The 20,548-nt window shown below is 39.0% G+C and overlaps 1 protein-coding gene across 9 annotated transcripts in view; it reads right to left on the minus strand.

Annotated features, from left to right (window-relative positions):
- The window catches only part of NPAS3 (neuronal PAS domain protein 3), a 907,184-nt gene that overhangs the window by 771,031 nt on the left and 115,605 nt on the right, over positions 1–20,548 (minus strand). For 4 of the 9 annotated variants that reach the window (XM_053594992.1, XM_053594993.1, XM_053594990.1 and 1 more), the window contains exon 2: positions 19,859–19,948. The exons of the other annotated variants lie outside the window; for them this stretch is intronic. In XM_053594992.1, the coding sequence (XP_053450967.1) occupies positions 19,859–19,948 (90 nt within the window). The remainder of the gene's footprint in view (positions 1–19,858; positions 19,949–20,548) is intronic. 9 annotated transcript variants of the gene reach the window in all.

Here is a 20,548-nt window from a genome sequence, read left to right on the forward strand (position 1 = left end):
ACTGATCACAAAAAATAAAGACCCTTATTTTCAAGTATTTTTTGAGAGGACTGAGGGAGAAGTAATGATAGAAAGAGATGAGTTTTTGGTCAATTAATGGCATTCGACACTGGTGGTAAATAATTATGAAAATTGCAAAAATGGGTATCATTTACAAAAATTGTGAGATAATTCATTGGCTACAGATTTTAAAGAATAGACACGTAGACTTGTGAATGATTTAAAATTAAGCCTAATTTTTAAATTTTTCATTATTATGGGTGTATGATAATTGTATATATTTATGGGGTACATGTGATGTTTTGACATAGGCAAACAATGTATAATGATCAAATCGGGATAACTGGGGTATCCATCACCTCAAGCATTTATCATTTCTTTGTGTTAGGAATATCCAATTCCATTCTTTTAGTTCTTTTAAAATGTGTATCAACAATGCTAACTATAGACACCTCATTATAATATTAAATACTAGATTTTATTCATTCTAACTATATTTTCCACTTATGAACCATCTCTACTTTATGCCTCCCTCTTCCTGTACCCTTCCCCAACTCTGTTAGCCAGGGGTCCTCCAACTACGGCCCGCAGGCCACATGAGGTGGTGTGATTGTATTTGTTCCCGTTGTGTTTTTTTACTTCAAAATAAGATATGAGCAGTGTACATAGGAATTTGTTCATAGTTGTTTTTTTTTAAACTATAGTCCGGCCTTCCAACGGTCTGAGGCACAGTGAACTGGCCACCTGTTTAAAAAGTTTGAGGACCTCTACTGATAGCTATCCACTTTTAAATATAATTCAATCTCTGATTCTACCAATTAACAAAAAAAAAAATAAATCTTAAAATTTTAGAACTTAAAATATCTATTCTTATGAAGTCTGCAAACAGTTTAAGATTTATAAATGCTAAAGTTATTTATGAGAATTCATTATATCATTGCCTCCTTAAACAAATACCTTAAAGAAGCTACATTGAACTTATGCTTGCAAGTTATCCTTCTTTTGCCAGCTCAAGCAATGTCCTAAGTGTTCCTGCTGACTAATAAAAACTAATCTAAAACATGCTCCAGCACCTCGTGCCCGGCAGACCAAAGGCACTGTCAAGCCCAGCTACAAGAATCGAGCATGACTTATCCTTTGGTGATATCAACTTTATGAACTAAGAGACAAGGAAAGAAAAACAGCATGTGTAGGACCTACCTTAGAAACAAAGGTCATGAAGAATGTTAATGATACACTCATAAATATAAAATGAAAAATTAAACAGGAATTGCCAAAGAAACGGAGATGTTTTAAAATGACGCAAGTTAAGATACTTCACACGCTAATACAAGAGCCAGCTTCCCTTTCAGGACACTCAAGCTCATGTTCTTTAAAGTCACCTAATACGATGAAAAATGTAGAAGGACTCTCTGGAAATCCCAGTAAGCCAGATATTTTCTAGAAATCAAACATCGCTTGTCACAATAAGTGAAGTAAGTATGAACCTTACTCACAAAACTTCGAGATATTTAAGTCAGAATTCCTACAAAAACTGTTAGCACAGGGATTCTGTTGTTACAACATTCAAAGTACTCATACGGTTTTAAAAAATGGAAACTCACTTCCTATACAATGAGACATCTCTCAAAAAGAGGTGTGTTTGTGTTTGTATTGGAGCAGAAAATAAAATACTTCAATTACAAGTACTAAGGAAATGAAGATTAAAATGATATTTTTTGCTTCCCACTCTAGACTGTTTGTCTAGATGGAGGTAGAAAGCACGTTGATGAGTCTTGAAAGTTCACAATCAACAGAAAAAATTATGACAAACCTCTCCTCAATATGGTAGCTTTAAAAAAATGCATATTAATCACACAAGTTGATTCTACCATGAGCAAAGACATTTACATGGCTGTTCCCAAGGAGCAATCTCTCTTAGAAAAATAGCCTGTCCTTCCTGCACCATCATCCACGGCTACGTTTGACTGACACCTCGTCAGTGTTCACTAACAGATACAGAGTGAGCGTCCTCTATCTGATCACCACCAGCTTATGGTATATATACTTATCCTATAACATTAACATGTTTTTTCCTAATATGGTAATAAGATATGAATTAAATCTCGGCCACTTATAATAATTAATCCATCTGTGGATTAATAGACTTTTGGCTGTCTATCCAAGCCCAAGAATGTTCACTACTTCATGAATCCTCTTTGATGCTCTGTCAATACATACAATTTTTAAAGTGTTTCCTGAGCAAATCCTGTGGAAGAATGTAGGTAATCAAGTAAACCGCAGACAGCTTACTGGAACTAGAACAGTGGTTCTCAAACTTTCCAGTGCACAAATCACTTTTGAGTCAGGAGATGACATGATCCCTCGATCCTACCCCGTGTTCCTTCAACAACCCTTAATAAATAAATCTTGAAATAGTCTATGTTTTGTGAAGACAGAAAATTCACACAGTCTCCTCCCTTCATGATTATCATAACAGCCTGTCAAGAGCCCCTTTCTCTGTCTCATCTACCCCACACAAAAGCGAAGGCTAGAAAAATCCCCCACATACCTTTATTCTTTGGCCCAAATGCTTCAGTATATTGAAAATACGTAAAACGCCAAATCCAAATTCCTCTCTCCTTCCCTTCATACTCCTCCCTTTCTGGTCCACATCCTGAACAGACACTCTTGTTTCCATCCTCTGTCATGTACAAACATGGCTTGTTCATTCCCTTCTCTCTGGGGGTAGCTTCAAGTTCCATCTTTCCAAGAAGAGTTCCTTAATTCACCACAGCCACAAATGATTTTACTGCCTATAGAGAACTCAGAGATTTATGCCTCTCCAAAGACATTTCACCTATCTCGTCTTATATGAGAACCACTTGTTACACTCGACCTCCTTGTTCTGACTTGATTTCCTTGATACAATAGAGCTCTACCATTGTAAATCCAAACATATCTTCATATTGCCTGCCTCTTTGATTGAATATAAGCTCCAAGATATAGGAGCTGGAACTTAGTGGGCATTTATTACTTATTAAATTAATTAATTTTTATGTTTTATTTCTTTGCTGGCCTATAACTTTCTTGAGCGTGGAGATACCTAGAGTTCCCCTCAAAGAGATAATAAATATTTCCTTGATAAATGAGTATTTGTTCCTGAATAGAGTCAAATAACTTTTAAAACTACCATATCCTCCCACAATATGTTCAGCTTACACCAAATAAAGCATTAACAAATTGTCCAGTGGCTAAAATGGAATGTTAAGAGCAAGCAGTGGTCTCACCATCATTTAAATAATATGTATCTAACTCATCTATTTTCTCTTAGGGTACAAGTATAATAAAATAAAAAAAATCTTTTTAAGTTGTAAAAATTATTAGGAAACTTTAAACGTAAAGGCCAGGAGCAGTGCCTCTTGCTTGGAATCCCAGGAAGACGGGAAGATCACCTAAGGATAGGAGCTCAACATCAGCCTCAGCAACCTTCCATGTTTCTACAAAAAATTAGAAAACTAGCCGAGTATGACGGCACATACCTGGGGTCCCAGCATTTGGGAGGCTGAGGTGTTGAGCCCAGGAGTTCAAGGCTGCAATGGCTATGATCCTTCCTACCACTGTACCTCCCCTAGGTGACAGAGGGAAGCTCTGTCTCTGATTAATAAACAATAAATATTAAATATTAATACATGTATTTTTATTTAAAAAATACCAATTAAAAATATGGGTTATAAGTGTACACAAAAGAATACTGTGTACCAAGGTTCCTATTACACAGAGAGAGAGGGAGAATTTCAAGGAAACCAAAGTATTGGCTCTACTAGCCATTAAACCATGCGAGCGTGTTCCCACACAGTCCTGCCATCTCCATCCTGACCCACAGCATCTCCTGCTATTTCAGCTCCAACAAAGATTTATGTCAAATTATGTTCTGGTTTTGTGGTACGGCAACATTATCCATTCAGGGTTACGATGGGACCACCTAAGACATGTTCACTTGGAACCTAATCCAAATTAGATCCTGGATCCCCGAGGGAAAGAGACCAGTACAGTAGCCCACAATGTTCTTTAACCAGCACAAGCTTTCATGTCTTTCCAGGGTAAAGAAAATTTCACCTTTATTATATTTTCAATTTATCATGTTCACTCGTGCTCATATTGTAGGTTTATCTAAATTTCAAAATATAGTACAGCAATTTCTAATGCATTGGTTTGTGGGCAATACTTACGAAATTGAGTTTATTTTCTAAATGAAATTTTAAGTTCTTTCCTTTTTGAGGGGGGGTGGCCTATGGTGGTCTTCATCAATTAGTTCAGAATAGTACAACTAAAGAGCAAGAATATTAATATTTTCCACTGTTTATTTAAAAGCAAAATTGAAAAAAAGATACCACATTTCTTCAAAAATGTGATGGAAACATGTAATTTACAGCTCTAATTACCTGTATATTTATATTTCTTATTCCAATAATTTTCAGACTGAAATAATTATTTTTCATTTGGGGGTATTATCATTTTAACTTCATTTTATGAATACTTAGCTGATATATAAAATTAAGACTCCATCCCACATACTGTATATAGATTTTGTCATGGTTGTGGTTCATATATCGTATGTCAAACAGTAAATGCTGCAATTATAAGTTTAAGATGTCGTAAAATGCCTCCTTTTTACCTGTTGCTCTAGAATGTAAGGCAAATATAGATTAGCTTTGCTGTGATTTGTTACTTTGAAAATCTTAATTATTGCACGTGGTTTTCTGACTATTATTTCTATAGCACGATAGAAACTGAAGAAAAGTCTCAACTGAAAGTCTCAACTGAAAGAATTACCAAATTGTTTAGCTTAGGCATTTTGGAATTGGTTATTTGACTGATGAATTGAATTTCTCTTGAAAACACAAACAACTAATCATGGTTCATCTCAGTCTTTTTATGAACTGTGTAACTATTGGTCTAAAAATTTTTCTGAGACCAGAAAGCTGTCCTATCTATGTCTTTTTAGCAAGTTCCATGCATATTCTTTAATGATTGTTCAGAAATATTAAGAATGATTATAATAATATTGTTCCTAATAACAATTTATCACATAGTTCAATAAATCACTTCACAGAAAACCAGCTATGGACCAACTTTCTGGGTAAATGTGTCATGGAAGTAAGTTGTGCCCAAACCTAGGAAAATGGAAAGAGACTGGAATTGCTTCTTTCCAGCACATGTTCGCAAGACCAAATTCTACTCTCAGTCTTCTGTAACCGTCTAAATTCCATGTTAGAAAATGATTTCTGGGGTGGACAAAAAGGTAAAACCACCTATACTGATAAACACTTCAAAACTGTGTCATAAACATGCTTTAATATATTTATACTCACATCACACAAAGTCCCTCTTGAGCATTCTTTGCAACTTACCATCTTAATTATCCTGCATTCGTGTTGTGCTAAGTGCTAAACCTTTAGTTCACTGGATGGCGGTAACTAGCCCAGCAGTGCATGAGCACAGGTCCAAGTACAGAACAAAGAATGCAGCCTCAGCTTCCCACCAGCAGCGTGATGCTCTGACCCCCACGCCATGTGCTATGATCGTGAGTGATGGAGCTGCTTTGACTGTCTACTACTTTCAAATAATAGTCCACAAAGTTAATCAAAAGGGCTTTCCTGTTCAATATTTACCTGTTACTCATTGACAGCCACTGTCTGTACTGCCATCTAGGATGTATAAAATGGGATCAGGAAAACTGAGCACAAACAGAACCTGAGTGCCTCGCTGAAGTACCAAGCACAATGAAGGCAGAATTAAGCCGCTCTTCAAACCACCTCTGACACTACAGATGTCTGTGTGAGTTCCACAGTAGCGGTGCACTGCTCCTTCCTGGATCTGGAGGCCAAATAAGTCACTGATATAAGAGGAATGAAAAAAATTACAACCACATGAAGGGGGGGTGGGTGGAGAAGGGAGATATTAGGTAGCAAAATATAAACATGGAGGGAAAAATAGTAATTTCCTGTATTTGGACAAAAAAAATAATATTCCCTCCATGATGTGATCTCCTTGCTTTTATGTACTAGGAAAGTCATATCTATCCTGAAAATTATTTTTCTCATTTTAATACGCATTCAACATTTTAAGCTAAAAAATAATAAGAAAACATTGATCTTTTTATGTATTAGAGATTTAAATGCTGTTTACCAGGCTGTCAATCAAACAATACAATCAGAAGGCTGCTGACCAGCTTCCATGTCCACCTTTAAAGAGAGGCAGGTGTAAAGACTGATCACAATGCAATTCTCTGTGTCAATTTCTAACCCTTGGTGAGAGAACAAGGATAACTAGGACGCCTTATGAATGGCATTTGTCAGCCAGGTGTCTTGATAGGTTTTGAACATGGGTGGTTAATGGGGAAAATAGTCTCCCTAAAAGTTAGATCTTCTTTTAACTAGTTCTTTCTGAGCACTAACTTAGTAACGGTTAAGACTGTGTGAGTTCTCAGTAGGCACCAGGCATTATTCTAGCCAGTTTACATGTCTTAGTTTATTTAATCTCCATAGTAAACCCTATGAGATAATATGATTGCTTCAGAGATTAGAAAGATGGGAAATAGACAGCTTATGTAACTTGTTCAAGATCACCCAGCAAATAACGGACTAGGGTTTGAATACATCATTCACTAGGATTTCACCAGGACATCTCATTGGCTCATCCTTCAAAATACAGAATCGCAGAATCCAGACTCTTCTAACCACCTCCACATCTCCACTTTTGGTGAGAGCCACCTTGATCACAGTGATGGCTTCTGAGCTAGGCCCACTGCCTCCACCCTTGTCCCCTGACATATGCGTTCAGCTGGCAGCCAGACTGGTTCTAAAACAAACTAAATCCCTGCACTCCTCAGTTCAAAATCCTGCCAAGGCCCCATTTTAGATGGGGGGGAGGGGGAAGCCCAAGGCCCACCTGGCCTGCCAGTGTCCTCTGACCTGTCCCCTGCCTCTGTCCTCCTTGCTCCTCAGACCCACCACACTGGCCTCCCTGGTGTGCTCTGAACGTGTCAGGAACGCTGCAATTCGAGAGCCCTTGCACTGGTCGCTTGCTCTACCTGGCTATCTGAATGCCTAACTCCCTTACTGTCTTTGCTCAAATGTCATCTTTTAAATGAAACCTCACCTAGTTAAAACCACAGTGACCCACCCTCACTCTCCAGCACTCCTAATTCCTTCTTAGCCTGTCACATTTTTGTTCCACAGCACTGACCACCACTTAGCAGATCTCATGATTTCCTGTTTTGAATGATTACTGCCTGTTTCTAATATCATCTAACTATGAGAATAAAAAACAGGCTTTGTTCACTGGTATGCCCTAAACAATAGTGCCTGGTTATAGAAGGTACCCAGCTAACGTGTTAAATTAAGAGAAGGGAGGAACACCAAGAGTAAGATCGGGTGAGGAAAACTTCACAGAGGAGCAGGCAGAGCATGGTTAGTGTCTGCCAGGGACGGAGAAGGGGACGTGCTCCGAGGACAGAAGCAGAGAGATTTTGCTGAGAGATGTGAGCAAGGGAGACTGAGACTACAGCAAGACTGGTGGGTTTTAAAACACCAAGATAACAGAATATATAGAGAGACACTTGACCTTGAGCAAAGAAATATATTATAAACAGCATTTTATCTGGTAGCTACAGTAGAACCTCTGTAAGTTGACCACCCAAGGGACTGTAACAAACTGGTCAACATACAGAGGTGGTCAGCATAAGGAACTTCCATTGAGTACATGTGGTGCATGTCTAGTCTATGAAAGTTAGGTCAACGTAGGAGGTGGTCGACTATGGAGGTTCAACTGCAATTACAAGGTACCCCAGAAAAGAAAATTTCTGCATTCCCTAGCATGGTGCTTTGCATACAGTTGAATGAATTCAAGTATTTATTTACCTGAATCAAACTGAATAAGATAGGAGATAAGAGCTCAAGTTAGGAGACTGCAACAATCTGGGTGTGAAATAATAGTTTGAAATAATAGTTTGAATTGAGGAAGTATGAAAAGAAGGGAAGTTTCAAAAGAAATCATGCACAAACAGGATATTTGAGACCAGAGAGCAGCAGAATGAAAGATGATTCCAAGAGTGAGCCCAAATGACTATGAAAATGAAGGTACAGCAAAACAAGTACAAGGTAGAAGACGATCTTCAGGGGAAGTGCTGAGTTCTGTTTTGGAGGAATAGTTCCACTGTCCTGGACAGAGCCCTCAACTGGGAGGAGAAAGGTCTTGAAGCTCCGGCCAACCACATCACACCACAACTGTGTGAATTTCTCCAAAGTGCTGTACCTCTATGATGGAAGGGTTGGGGGTTTTTTCCATGTTAAAAAAAAAAAAGACAAAATGCAGTTCATTAGGTGGCTCTGAGGATTAATTATTAATATCCATGGAAGTGCTTGCAAACTTGTTGGGCATTACATGTGGAGGCTGATGCAAGGTGGAACACACGTAGAAATACCAAGTCATTTGAAAATATAAAACCCAAGTTTGGAAAGAGGTATGGCTTGAGATAAAAAGTAGAGATTCATCCATTTCTATGTGGTACCCACAGCATAAAGACAGATTAAATTTAGAAAGGGGAGACCAAATTGCAGCCATGCTGGAGATGACACAGCTTCACACTCAAGGACACTGACTATGTGTTCCTTAAATGACTACTGCTCAAATAGGACAAGTTTCCATCCTCCACAGGGCTGACCTTAAGTTTCTTGGGGTCTTCTTCTTTTTGCAGACATAGATTTCAGTAGACCCTCCTTGAACAGGAGGTGTATGTTTCTCTGAGGTAAGGAATCACCCTGCTCCAAGAGATCACAGCATGTAGTTGAAAAGAAATGAACTGCCAAGGCAGACGGGCCTGATCTAGCCTCCTATAAATAGTTACCAGACTGTACCTTGCTAGCCATGAGGATGAGCAACTTGCAAAACCCATCTGAGCCTCCACTGTCTTGAGTGCAAAATGAGCATAATAGTACCTACTTCCAATATGGTTGCTTGGGTCACTTACAACAATGCTGAGGGAACACAGAATGCCATATTAGGAACACATCATTTCCTTTCCTTCTGATGTCAGCCCTACGAATTACTGTAGCCCGTGTATCACTATGGATGGAAAACCAGCGAACACAGAAGTAGGGATGATGAAACTCAAATGTAACTTCACGGTCAAGAGTTAAAGCACCTGCTGTCCCAGAAGGATCAATTTAGCCCCACAAGTAAAGGTCTTGGCATCAATGAGTGTTCCCTTTTGATGGCAGAATAAATGCAGCTGTATTCATTCTCCTGTCAGTATCTCGGAGCTGGCATTCTGAGGACACTCTGTGTCACGGTAAACATTTACATCCTGCAAATTTCTCATGAACAGACCCAATAAAGGTACCTGTGGTACAAGTGAACCCACCTTGCCACCAGATCTTTGTAAAACTGCACTACTTAAAATCTGCTGGCCCATAATTTTAGTTTTCTAGCCTCCTTTTCCCTGAGGCTTTGCACAAGTACCATGATAAATCTCTAAAACCCAAAAAACTCAGCATTCTTTATTCCTACCATCCTTATATAAATTGTTTCTAGCTCTAGGCAAGCAGCATTCAGAAAAGAGGGTAAACAGTCTTGCTATCAGATGAATTTATTGATCATGAATTTTACATGTGTTCAGAAATGCCTCCTCCTCTGCCCTCTTATCCCCACTGAATGTGTCCGCAAATGTCTCTTTTTTAAAGAGGGTGACATGACTGCCAGGGCTTTCACTGATACTAACTCAAGACTTCGGACACCTGATAAATTTCTCCAGAGGAAGAGAGAGCTACGGCTGCTCATTTTCCCCGTGCAAACCAACAGGCAGGCAGGCAGTCCCAGGCTGGAAGTGAGCAGACTCCCCTGCGATTACTGTAGAATCCATCTTCACCAGGAGAGTCAGAGGCTGCCTCAAGCACACGGGACAGAGCCATGCACCTGACAGAGCCATGCTAACTAGATGTTACTCCTGAAACAGTTTTGTTAGTGAAGCCGAAGAGACAAAGCAAAAAGAATCATTATCAAAAAGACCATGGACGTCCTGTGTCAAGGACAAGGCGTACAGCTGGCTGTGACTCACTGGGGCACACCTGACCAGCGACAGCCAGGAAAATGCTGCTGTTAGGAAAGTCTGTGTTGGCTGAAGTGTGAACTGTGAGACTTGCCAGTAAGAGAAACAGGCTGCTCCTCATCGGCAGCACACGAGGACAAGCAAAGAGTTGTGGCCCAGGGATCCTTTATAACTGGGCTGAGGGAGGGAAAGAGAGATGAGGTTTTGAATGAGATGCAGTGATAGTCCATTTAACCACATAAATCTCAAGCACCAGATTCCCAGTCATTCTCACACTCATTGAATCACAAGGTCTCTCATTCGCCAAAGCAAAAATCACCCAAGAATGCTTTCTTTTATTTATTTATTTATTTATTTATTTTATTGTTGGGGATTCATTGAGGGTACAATAAGCCAGGTTACATGCTGGTCTTTGAGCCAAAATCCTCCAAGGACACAGCCCTCTCTCTGTTTTAAGAACTGAACCTAAAACATTTAAATGTTGAGCACAGTAAACAGAATTCTCTTTTTAATCAACCTAGAGAATGATGCAAGACGTGGGACGTGAGCGAATGAGTTCATAAAGCAACCAGAAAACTGCACGGAACGGCTTAACAGGAGCTCTTCACGTGTATACATATCCTGATCTAAAAAAGCCATCTACGTCTTTAACCCACCACATCTTTATCACCACTAAGTTCTTCTATAACTTGTAAAATTATTTCCACATTTAAATGACACGCTACCTCTAGAAGAAAATATATATTGAGGTGGTCAGATTTTCAGCAGAAAAATCCTTTCTCATTACTATCACTAGGCTCTCACTAGAGGAATTTAAATTCAAATACAGGGATTTAAATTCTACCAACATAAACAAACAAAAAAAAAAAGCAAGAAAGCAGATACAAACTATGCCAGGAAAAAGTAAATTTCACATCAAAAAGAAAATCTCTGCAGAACACAATTTCTTTTTTTTTTTTAGTACCCATAAATAAAGTTTTATTGGCACACAGCCACACTCTATACATGTAATGTGCATGGCTGCTTTTGTGCTACAACACAGTTGAACAATGATGACAAAGATTACAGAGCTCACAAAGCCTACAACGGTTACTGTCTGGCCCTTTACAGGAAGTGTTTGTGGATCCCTCTTATAAACCTTATTCATTGGAATCCAAAACAGAGCCCCTCTCTGCCATTCACTGCTACCTCCCAATAAAGTCACTAAACATTTCACTCCAGGACTTCTCCCTCCACTCTAATTCCAAAGTGAATGTTCATTATTTTAATTTTTTTTTTATTTTGTTGAGACAGACTCTCAATTTCAGAACACAATTTCTAAAAAGAAACTGATCTTATAGCTTTCAGCTTCCTCTAAATAAGTTGCTTGTGGACAAGTTAGAGCACTTGACCCCAGGAGTTTCCCAGCTGAGGTATGAGTGGATGGATTCATGAGCAAATACCTACCTACGTATATGGCTGTCTATAAAGAGTGATATGCATATAAATACACACAATTATACAGAAGACAACAAAGTTAGACACCAAATTGCTAACAGAGGCTATTTGCAGGTTGAGACAATTACAAATGACATTGATTTCTTTCTTTATGCTTACCTGCATTTTCTAAATGCTTCAGAGTGAAAATGTATTGCCTCTCTATTCAAAAAAAGCTATTCCAAGAGAAGAGGATAAAATGTCATGAGTTAGCTAATCTAGCACCACCCCCCTTCACCAACCCAGAAACCTGAAATTGGGCCTAGTGAAAGGAAATTCCCAGAATATCCCCACAACACTAGTTGAAGGCCCACCAGAGCCCGCCCTGGGAGTTCGATGCAACACAAATCCAAACCATTTACTGAGTAGAGAACAGGCAAAAGAAAAATACGTGGAAATAAAAGTTCTGAGTATGGTAAAGTCAAAACCATATCTGATCCCCTTGTTGTTGGTAGGACTATTAGGGAAGGTATACAAATTTTTTTTTTTTTTTTTTTTTTCAGTTTTGGCCTGGGCCAGGCTCGAACCCGCCACCCCCAGTATATGGGGCCGGTGCCCTACTCCTTGAGCCACAGGCACTGCCCTACAAATTATTCTTTATCTTCTCATTAAAACTCTTTATCTCTCATTAAAATTATTCTTTATCTTCTCATAGGCTCCAGTGCATGTTCTTCTTATTGTAAACATATTGCTTATTCATTTTTAATAATACAGATCAAAATAATTTTGATTATTCTGTAAGTGGCATTTCAACAATATTTTATGTATTTTCCCTAAGGAAGAAAATATTTTCTCCAATTTTCTAAAATCATGAAGTTTTCTGGTGTATGAAATTTAACAGAGCTCCTGAATATTCACTAAAATTCACAATGATCTTACAATGGAATACTGTAATTTGCCATGGAGATGAAACTTCTCTCATTTACACTCCGTAAAACATGGTAACAAATAACAAGTATAATACAAGGAGTGTTCTCAAGTTGTTCAACGTTTCCATAGTCACAATGGCTTATTTTTGTGGTGGTTGAATGCTTATTATTTCTATGTTGCAGATAAGATCTCTGTGAAGTCAACAGTTGTATCCTAAGTCAGATGAGTAACAAGGTCACACTTACTTAGTGAAGTATAGAAGTAAACACCACGTCAGTGTTTTTTTGATTTATACCTTAGGCTCTGAAGTTAGACAGCCTGAGGTCTAATGCAGCAGTCAGCATACTTGTTCTCTAAATGGCCAGACTGTAAATATTTGAGGCTTTGTGGGTCATGCAGTCTCTGTTACCACTACTCAGCTGTGCCCTTGTAGCAAAACAGGAAGCAGGGACACCACAGATGAATGGGTGTGGCCATGTTCCCATAAAACTTTATTTATAAAAATGGGCAGAAGGAAGTGGAGAGTAGTTTTGGCTAGGGGACCATAACTTAGTAATACAGATGCAAGTTTCATCGCTTCCCACCTTCTTCACTTTGAGTTTCTTAAGCTCTGTAATCTTAGGTTATCTGTAAAATGGTGGTAATAAGAATATCTAAGGCATAAGTTTATTGTAAGGATTTTTCAAAAGTGTATGTTAAAGCCATTAGCCTGCTACCTGGCATCAGCATCTGGTAAAAGATCAGTAATTTTGGCCGTGATCATCATCTTACTCCCTGTGTTGATCCTCAAAAGAACCTATGATATAGTTATTCTTTTACCCCTGCTTTACAGATAAACAAACAGAAGCTTAAAGAGTTAATTAACTTAGTTACGGCCTCACATATAACAGGTAATTGTGGGGCTAGGATCAAAGCCAGATCTACTTTCAGAAGGTCTAACCACCTCTGGCAATGATTTAATGCTTTTGAATGGACTTGTGGATCTCTTTAAATAAGCTGCTCAAAGAATATAGAATAATTGTTCTGCTCTAATGCTAAAGCAAGTCCCAAGATTCACTAACGACACATTCATAAATGCAGCATACAGAACAGGCTGCTCTTAAGACAAGAGGAATTTATTAAAACGATAGTTTATCTGCAACTGTACGTTTGTTGTATTATTTTTAGAGTCTGGGCACAAGCACACTAGTATCTCTGCCTCTCTGAAAGGCCCTGTTAGCAACTGTAAACACTAGTGTAGTTGGACAGAATGCCTACAGAAGGTTCACTGCAATGTTGTTCCCCTCACCTTGACCTTTACTTTCTGTTCTCAAGTTTCTAGAGTTCTCGTACATATTGCAGGTGTGTCACTAGCCAATTATTTTTTACAATGTAGGTAGTCTCTTCTCTCGCATAATGAAAATATACACTTCGGTGAAGCCAATTAATATTCCTTCATTCTAAATCACGCTGCCTGTGCCTATCCATTTGACTCTCTGGCATTCATTCACCTTGAATTACAAGCAGTCTGTGAGGAGAAAGGCAGATGGAGAGCACCTCAAGCCAGGAGAAGCAATGAACCTGTCGACAGATAGATCCTGAGCTGGATTTCATATTGGGAGAGTCCTCCAAGATATTTATCAGTACGAAATAACTTCAAACTAACCAACAGTACAATTTCACGTTCTTCCTGGCAAAGCACACTAAACGAGTGGTGAAAACAGAAGAAGCCGCAGTCTACTCCCAGGGCAGTCGGCCTTCCCGCCGGGCCTCCGGGGAACCTCCCTCCGGGGTAATGCTTTTCTATCACACAGGCCTTGTCTGGCTCTTCCTCCCTTACCGCTCCCGCAGGGGCTCGCACAGGGTGGGGGTCCTCCCAGATATGATGCCTTTCCTCTCCATCCTCACCTCCTATCACCCTTCCCCAGCCCTCTACTTCTGCCTGTGCCACACCAGCAATTTGGTACACCAGAGATGCCCGTCTTTTAGCCCAATTCCCTACCTCAGCCACCTCTCCAAGAGTGCAAATACCTCCCCCACTGTGAAGACACTGAGGCCCACTTTGACTATTAAGTGACCTCTCATGGTGCCGCCTCCATGGGTGGCATTTATCTCTCTGGAGGCACTGCTCACACAGAATGACTTGTTCATATCTCAGTCTACATGGCTTCTAGAGAACTTGGAGAATGGCACCTGACTCATGGGTGATGATTAAAATACATTTGTTAAATGAATGACTACATTAGCTCATTTTTAAGCTAGTCTGGAATAATAATACACTTTCATGCCATCCATATTACCAAGATATGCCACTTTGAGTCTTTTACAAAGGCAAAGTCATTGGTGTGATACTAAAATTAACTGGGAGAAACCACCAGAAACCATGCTGAGGTCTCTGAAAGGTCTGATGTGGAAATCAGAATTCATTTGGATATTTGAGAGGCTTGATGCAGTTCTTACGGCCAAGTTCAATGTCTATTTAATATGCAGATCCTATTAGGACTCTTTATGAAGTTCATTATATATTTCTAACTCTTCTCTTGATTCTTCTGTTATTTACTGATCCAAACAAAACTGGCATAAATTATTCTAATGGGGGGATGGCTGTATAATAACAATCAATTGATCAGGTTAAACAACCGGCAAAAGAATTCACTTACTCTGGAGCCTCCTCAACCTTGCCCTCTCCTTCCACATAGGTGACCATCTTCCTTGGCAGCCTGCCTGACAAGGCACCTGTTCTGATGGTCTTAATTAGGATAACAGGTGAAAGGGGTTAGCGCTCTGTCTGGCACTCCACAGCCAATAAAGGCTGGAGAGCTCCTTCCTTCTTTACTTGGCCTCCTCTTCTCTCCCCTGGACCTTGTGCCTTCCCTCTTTTGAATCTGAATCATCCCTTTTCCAAACCCCTGCCTCTAGGCCTGTGCCACCCTTAACACTACTCTGAATGGAAGAACATTCTGTCTTTGTTATTTTGGGGGTGGGAAGAAACTTTACTTCCCTGCAGTCCCAAATTCATTTCTGTGTACCCAATCATGATGTCTGAAATTATTTTCTTGGAGAAGACTCCTTTTTTTTTTTTTTTCTTGAATCGCTTACTTGGAGTCTGGAATCGCTTATTAAAATGCAAATTGTCCTGAGAAGAGTACATTCCCAGTTAACAGCGGCTGATGGGCAATAAGGGGGCGCAAACAAATAATGCCCCGTGTGGATGAGGCCCAGGGTGGAAACACCAGCTGGGGAGCCAGGGAGTATGAATTTCACAGAGGGGGATGGAGATATGGGTGGGAGAGGGCAAAAGAGAGTACAATTAAATAAAGACAAACCTTACAATTTTGCTATTGGCCTCTTCCCTGTTAGATGACAATCGCTTGGGTCAATTACAAACACGGTCTCAATCTGGGCGTGCACATTGCACTAGGGACCCCAGGTAAACCCCTTTGTTTAAAACAGGTACTGTGGTGCTTACCTCAATGACACAGCACTTGCTCAATAAGCATCAGTGAGGTGAGTAAATGCAGTTCCCGTTTCCTCAGACTCACTCAGTTTTTTTCCTAACACTGTTGAAATGACTGTTCTTGAACATGGCTTTGAGGATCCCACTCTCCTCACACCCCTCTCTGGGAGTGTCCACACAGAACTGCTGAACTGCAACTTACACTTGCAGGCTATAAAACGCCTTGCTCAGCTGACTCTTTCCTGCCTCTTTATCTTTCCTAACAAGCAGACACTCCTAACACAGGTGATTTTCTATAGCCTTGTTGCTACCACTTCATCCCACGTCAAGGAGGGTTTCCTTTCCTGTGATTCACCAAATACTTTCCTCCTTTCTTTAAAACAGTTCCAAGTTGTTATGGAGGGAGGAGGCTTTCTCTCTTTTTCAGACTCTCTACACTACTTTTACTTTTACTTTTATATTTGAAAATAGAAAATAAAGGGCGACGCTCGTGGCTCAAAGGGATAGGGCGCCGGCCCCATATGCTGGAGGTGGTGGGTTCAAACCCAGCCCTGACGAAAAAAAAAGAAAAAGAAAATAGAAAATAAAAACAGATTGACAATTTTTTTAATTTGAAAAAAACTTTAGCCTCTCCCAACTTAATTCAGTACTTTGCAGGCCAAAATGCAGACATGTTATTGTAAACCTAAAAGTTTTACTACTTAGCAAGATGACTGCTTAACATAAAACCATAAAATCTGTAAATTATTTTCCTTATGATTGCTATTTTTAAAACACCATATTCCTAAGCTTTGCCACAAAACTTAATATCACCAATTAAAATTTAAAGTTTTAAGTTGGAAGGATCATAAGTACCTAAAGGAAAAAGTTAGGGTAACTATTACCATTATTTCACACTAAAATGATAGATGTTTAGAAATAATCTCAGGTGTTATATTCCTGTTTGATTTAGATATTATTGAAATGATTATGAACCATAACATTAAAATTGGAAGGAACATGGGCACTCATATCCTGGTGAATGTTCAACAACCAGTTGGAGAGGGGAGAATCCCTGATCTGCAGCATTTTCCAATTTCAAGTTCCTAACATGAGGTCACCAATCACAGTATGAACAAGGGGGAGTTGCAGAGCACTGGCTCTCCCATCCCACTAAACCCATCCTAGTGGGCTCCAGCACATAGCTGGCTGTGAGAGACCAAATAGTTGTAGCTGCTTCATTCCTGTACCTTTCCATAGTACTGGCCATTTCTTTCTTTGTAATCCACTGTGCTCTCAACACATATACATATCAATCTATGCCTAAAATGGTTATATGGTCACCCACTCAACTCTATTACAGTGGCTTTCATTCGTTTTTGGCTGTGAGACACAGGGGAAACATATTTACTTCATGACTCACCCAGTGTACACAACATATGTGCAGCTATATGTACTCAAACAGGTAAAACTAAAACAGAAGCCTCACAAAATAAAACACACTCTAACCGCAATGCATTAAAATTTTCTATAATTTTCCATTTCCTATTTAAAATTCTGAGCTTTAGGTGGGTGTTTTGGTGGGCGCCTGTAGTCCCAGCTACTTGGGAGTCTGAGGCCAACAGTTTGAGGTTGCTGTGAGCTCTTATGCCAGAGGGTGACAGAGTGAGACTCTGCCTTAAAAATAATAATAAAATTCTGATTTTGAGCCACTAAGTTGGATTCATATTTCACTACTTGGGTAGCCTAGAGTTTGAAAAGCACTGTTGTAATAGACCATAAGCTCCCTGAAGACAGGCATATATATTATTTGTCTATTTATTCTTATGTCTAGCAGTAATTATTGGGGCGTAAGGAGGTTAAGTAAATTGCACAAAGATTCACCTGCTGTCTTTGCTAAACAACCCCACCACACACGTGATAATTCATGCCACAGAATCAGAATATTTATGGCTCAACATTGAAAGGTGGAGAAACTCCGAAGAAAGCCACCTTGCTTCACCAGGAATTGATGTGAAAGATTTTTAAAAACTGTACTGACCCTATCCTTGACGAAAGTTTAACACTCCACCCCCAGTGGCATCACTGTCCTTTACTGGTTGCTTAGAAAGCCTGGATCTGAGTGATTACCGTCTCTCATTCTTGAAAATATTCACCCTCAAGGGTTTTAAAAGCATACCCATGTTTTGATAAAATCTCTTTAGTCTTTTATGGAAAGGAGCTATATAATTGCTGATTAGCATTAAAAATATAGAATAGATATAGTCTATGTATAATATACATTAACACCACCGTTCTAATAAGCAGAAGCCAAAGATTCAGTTGGAGAAAATACTCACTCAGGAAAATAAAATCTGAATCCTTTTCTCTCAGTGTACTCCATACCGCATGCTTTTTTACAGGTGCTATTAAATGTACACTATAGTTTCAAGACAATTCAGATAAGCATCTTCACTAAAATACACAACACCATTAATCATCTCCATGACAGTGCTCCAATTTAACATCTTGGGGATTTCCTCCCCTTCTTCATCATTTATTTGCCAATATTTCCTTGTTATGAATATCCCCCCAGTGACTTTCCCTGGCAGTCACAGCTGTGCTGCCTACAGTGTCTACCTTGACTACAAATAACACCAATTCTTTAAAAAGCAAGCCCTTGAGATCGTTCCTCCAGTCAGAAGAGAAGCCTCACCATGGGCCACGTTCCTGGTGGTCCCAACCAGGTTCCTGATTTTATATTGACAAACTTCAGCCTCTCAGCAGATAGTATGATTAATTGACTACTAATCTCCAATTATTTGAATGGTCAATATCAAACAGTTGCTTTAATATGGTCCTTAAAGGACCTTTGTCTTCTGCAACAAAAAGCTTCTTCAAAGTATCCCAGAATCACAACAAAGCCACAAAATCACTAACAATTTACATAAAACCTGGCCACCAAAAGCCATGGATGACTTACAAAGAATAAAGAATATTGAAATAACAGGAAAAAAACGCATTATAATTACACCAATTCTAATAAAGAGAATAACACTATCTAGGCAATGGAATGTTGTCAACAATGACACTCTACTGCAAAAGAAGTTAAGAGGATGAAGACAAAAGTAAACCAAGGTATATTTGTAAAGTGTACAGATAAAGACTAATGCCTTGAGTGGAATTATGTTTGTTACTTTCCATTTCCTATAGGGGAATTTAATTAAATGCTAACATTACTTCCATCAATATTCCATAAATCTTCTGGAAAGCATAAATTTTTGTCCTCTTTTGGAAGATTCCAATGGGACTACTATTAAAACAACAACAACCAAAAAAGAAACTTCCTTCTCAGCAAAGGCAATACAAGTCAAACTACACAATAATTTCCCCCCCAGAGCAGAGTGTTTACTTCGGAGATAGTAACAACACCTCGTTACCCAAAGTGCAGATTCCGTTAAGTAATGGACAAAGCAAATGGCGCCAAAGACAGAGGACTCAACTTCAATTTAACTGTCCTGTAAGGTACATAGTAATTAGCTGCAAAGCTCTGAAATCTTAGCTAGCATGTTAAGTCTGCTACATGACAGTATAATTTGACTTCTTAAAGGATTATGCAAATTACAACTCATCATTCCATTACAGGATTGAAAAAAAGTGACAGCTAATTTATACATAACACACCTTTCAAATCCCTAAGATGCGTAGCACCTGTGCAATGTATTTTGCCGAGATTTTCTTGCATATAAGTACTTGTTTATTGCAATATAAAGAAGCTTACCTAAAAGCTTTAATACAGTCATTTAGAAAAACTTTTAGACCACAATTGCGAAAAAATAAACATTTTTTTTTTACTGTCTTGACTTCAGAGACAAATTTTTTTTGGTTGCTTTGGCTTGGTGTTTTATTTTTTCCCCCAGTAAATTAGATAAAAATAAGGATTCAATGCAAGGATATTTCTGAATAGCTGGCAGCCACAAGCACTGATGCACGAGCCAGAAGGAAGACTCACAAAGATTTCAACATACTTCTGGTAGGTAGATTCACAGTAGATTCCGTCATATCTGTAGATTTTCCTACATTCTGATTGGTTGGGCAGAGGATGCTGGGCAGTTATTCTGTAGAGGCATCAAAAACAGATAGACATGACTAGAGATTCTCTACAGTCAACTGGAATGCAGGATAACAAGTATGTTGAAATTCAATATATTTTGCTTTTTACACTTTTCAGCTCTGCACACAATTACACTGTTTACACACATTTTAGAACATGAACTTCCACTTTTAGAAAACTGCGGTCAGAGAAAAGCAACTTTTTTGGTTCTTCATCAGAACAATTTGTTTCAAAAAATTCTCAGAGTCATAAAAGTGGAAGAAAAGAAAAACAACTTACTCTACAATCTCCACGATTATATTCTAACGGAAATGTTAAAAGCAAATGTCATGAGTGTTTTTGTTATAGGACTGTCATCAGTTCAATCATGTATTACAATGATAGGCAACTATAAATTAGCTATAAAACTTTAATCAAGTTAATATACTTTTTAGCTTTACTCAATTTATAGAGCAGTTGTATGCTACGGACTTCTAAAGGAATACGCTACAGCTTACAGAACTAAACCCAATTAGGGACGGAAACACAGCAAGGCTGTGGGGGGCGGGTTAGATGTTAACAGGCACCTGAGATGGGCTGATTACAGAGGCTCCAGGTTTCTCGG

Source organism: Nycticebus coucang, chromosome 6 (genome assembly GCF_027406575.1).
Source record: "Nycticebus coucang isolate mNycCou1 chromosome 6, mNycCou1.pri, whole genome shotgun sequence".
Taxonomy (NCBI): Eukaryota; Metazoa; Chordata; class Mammalia; order Primates; family Lorisidae; genus Nycticebus; species Nycticebus coucang.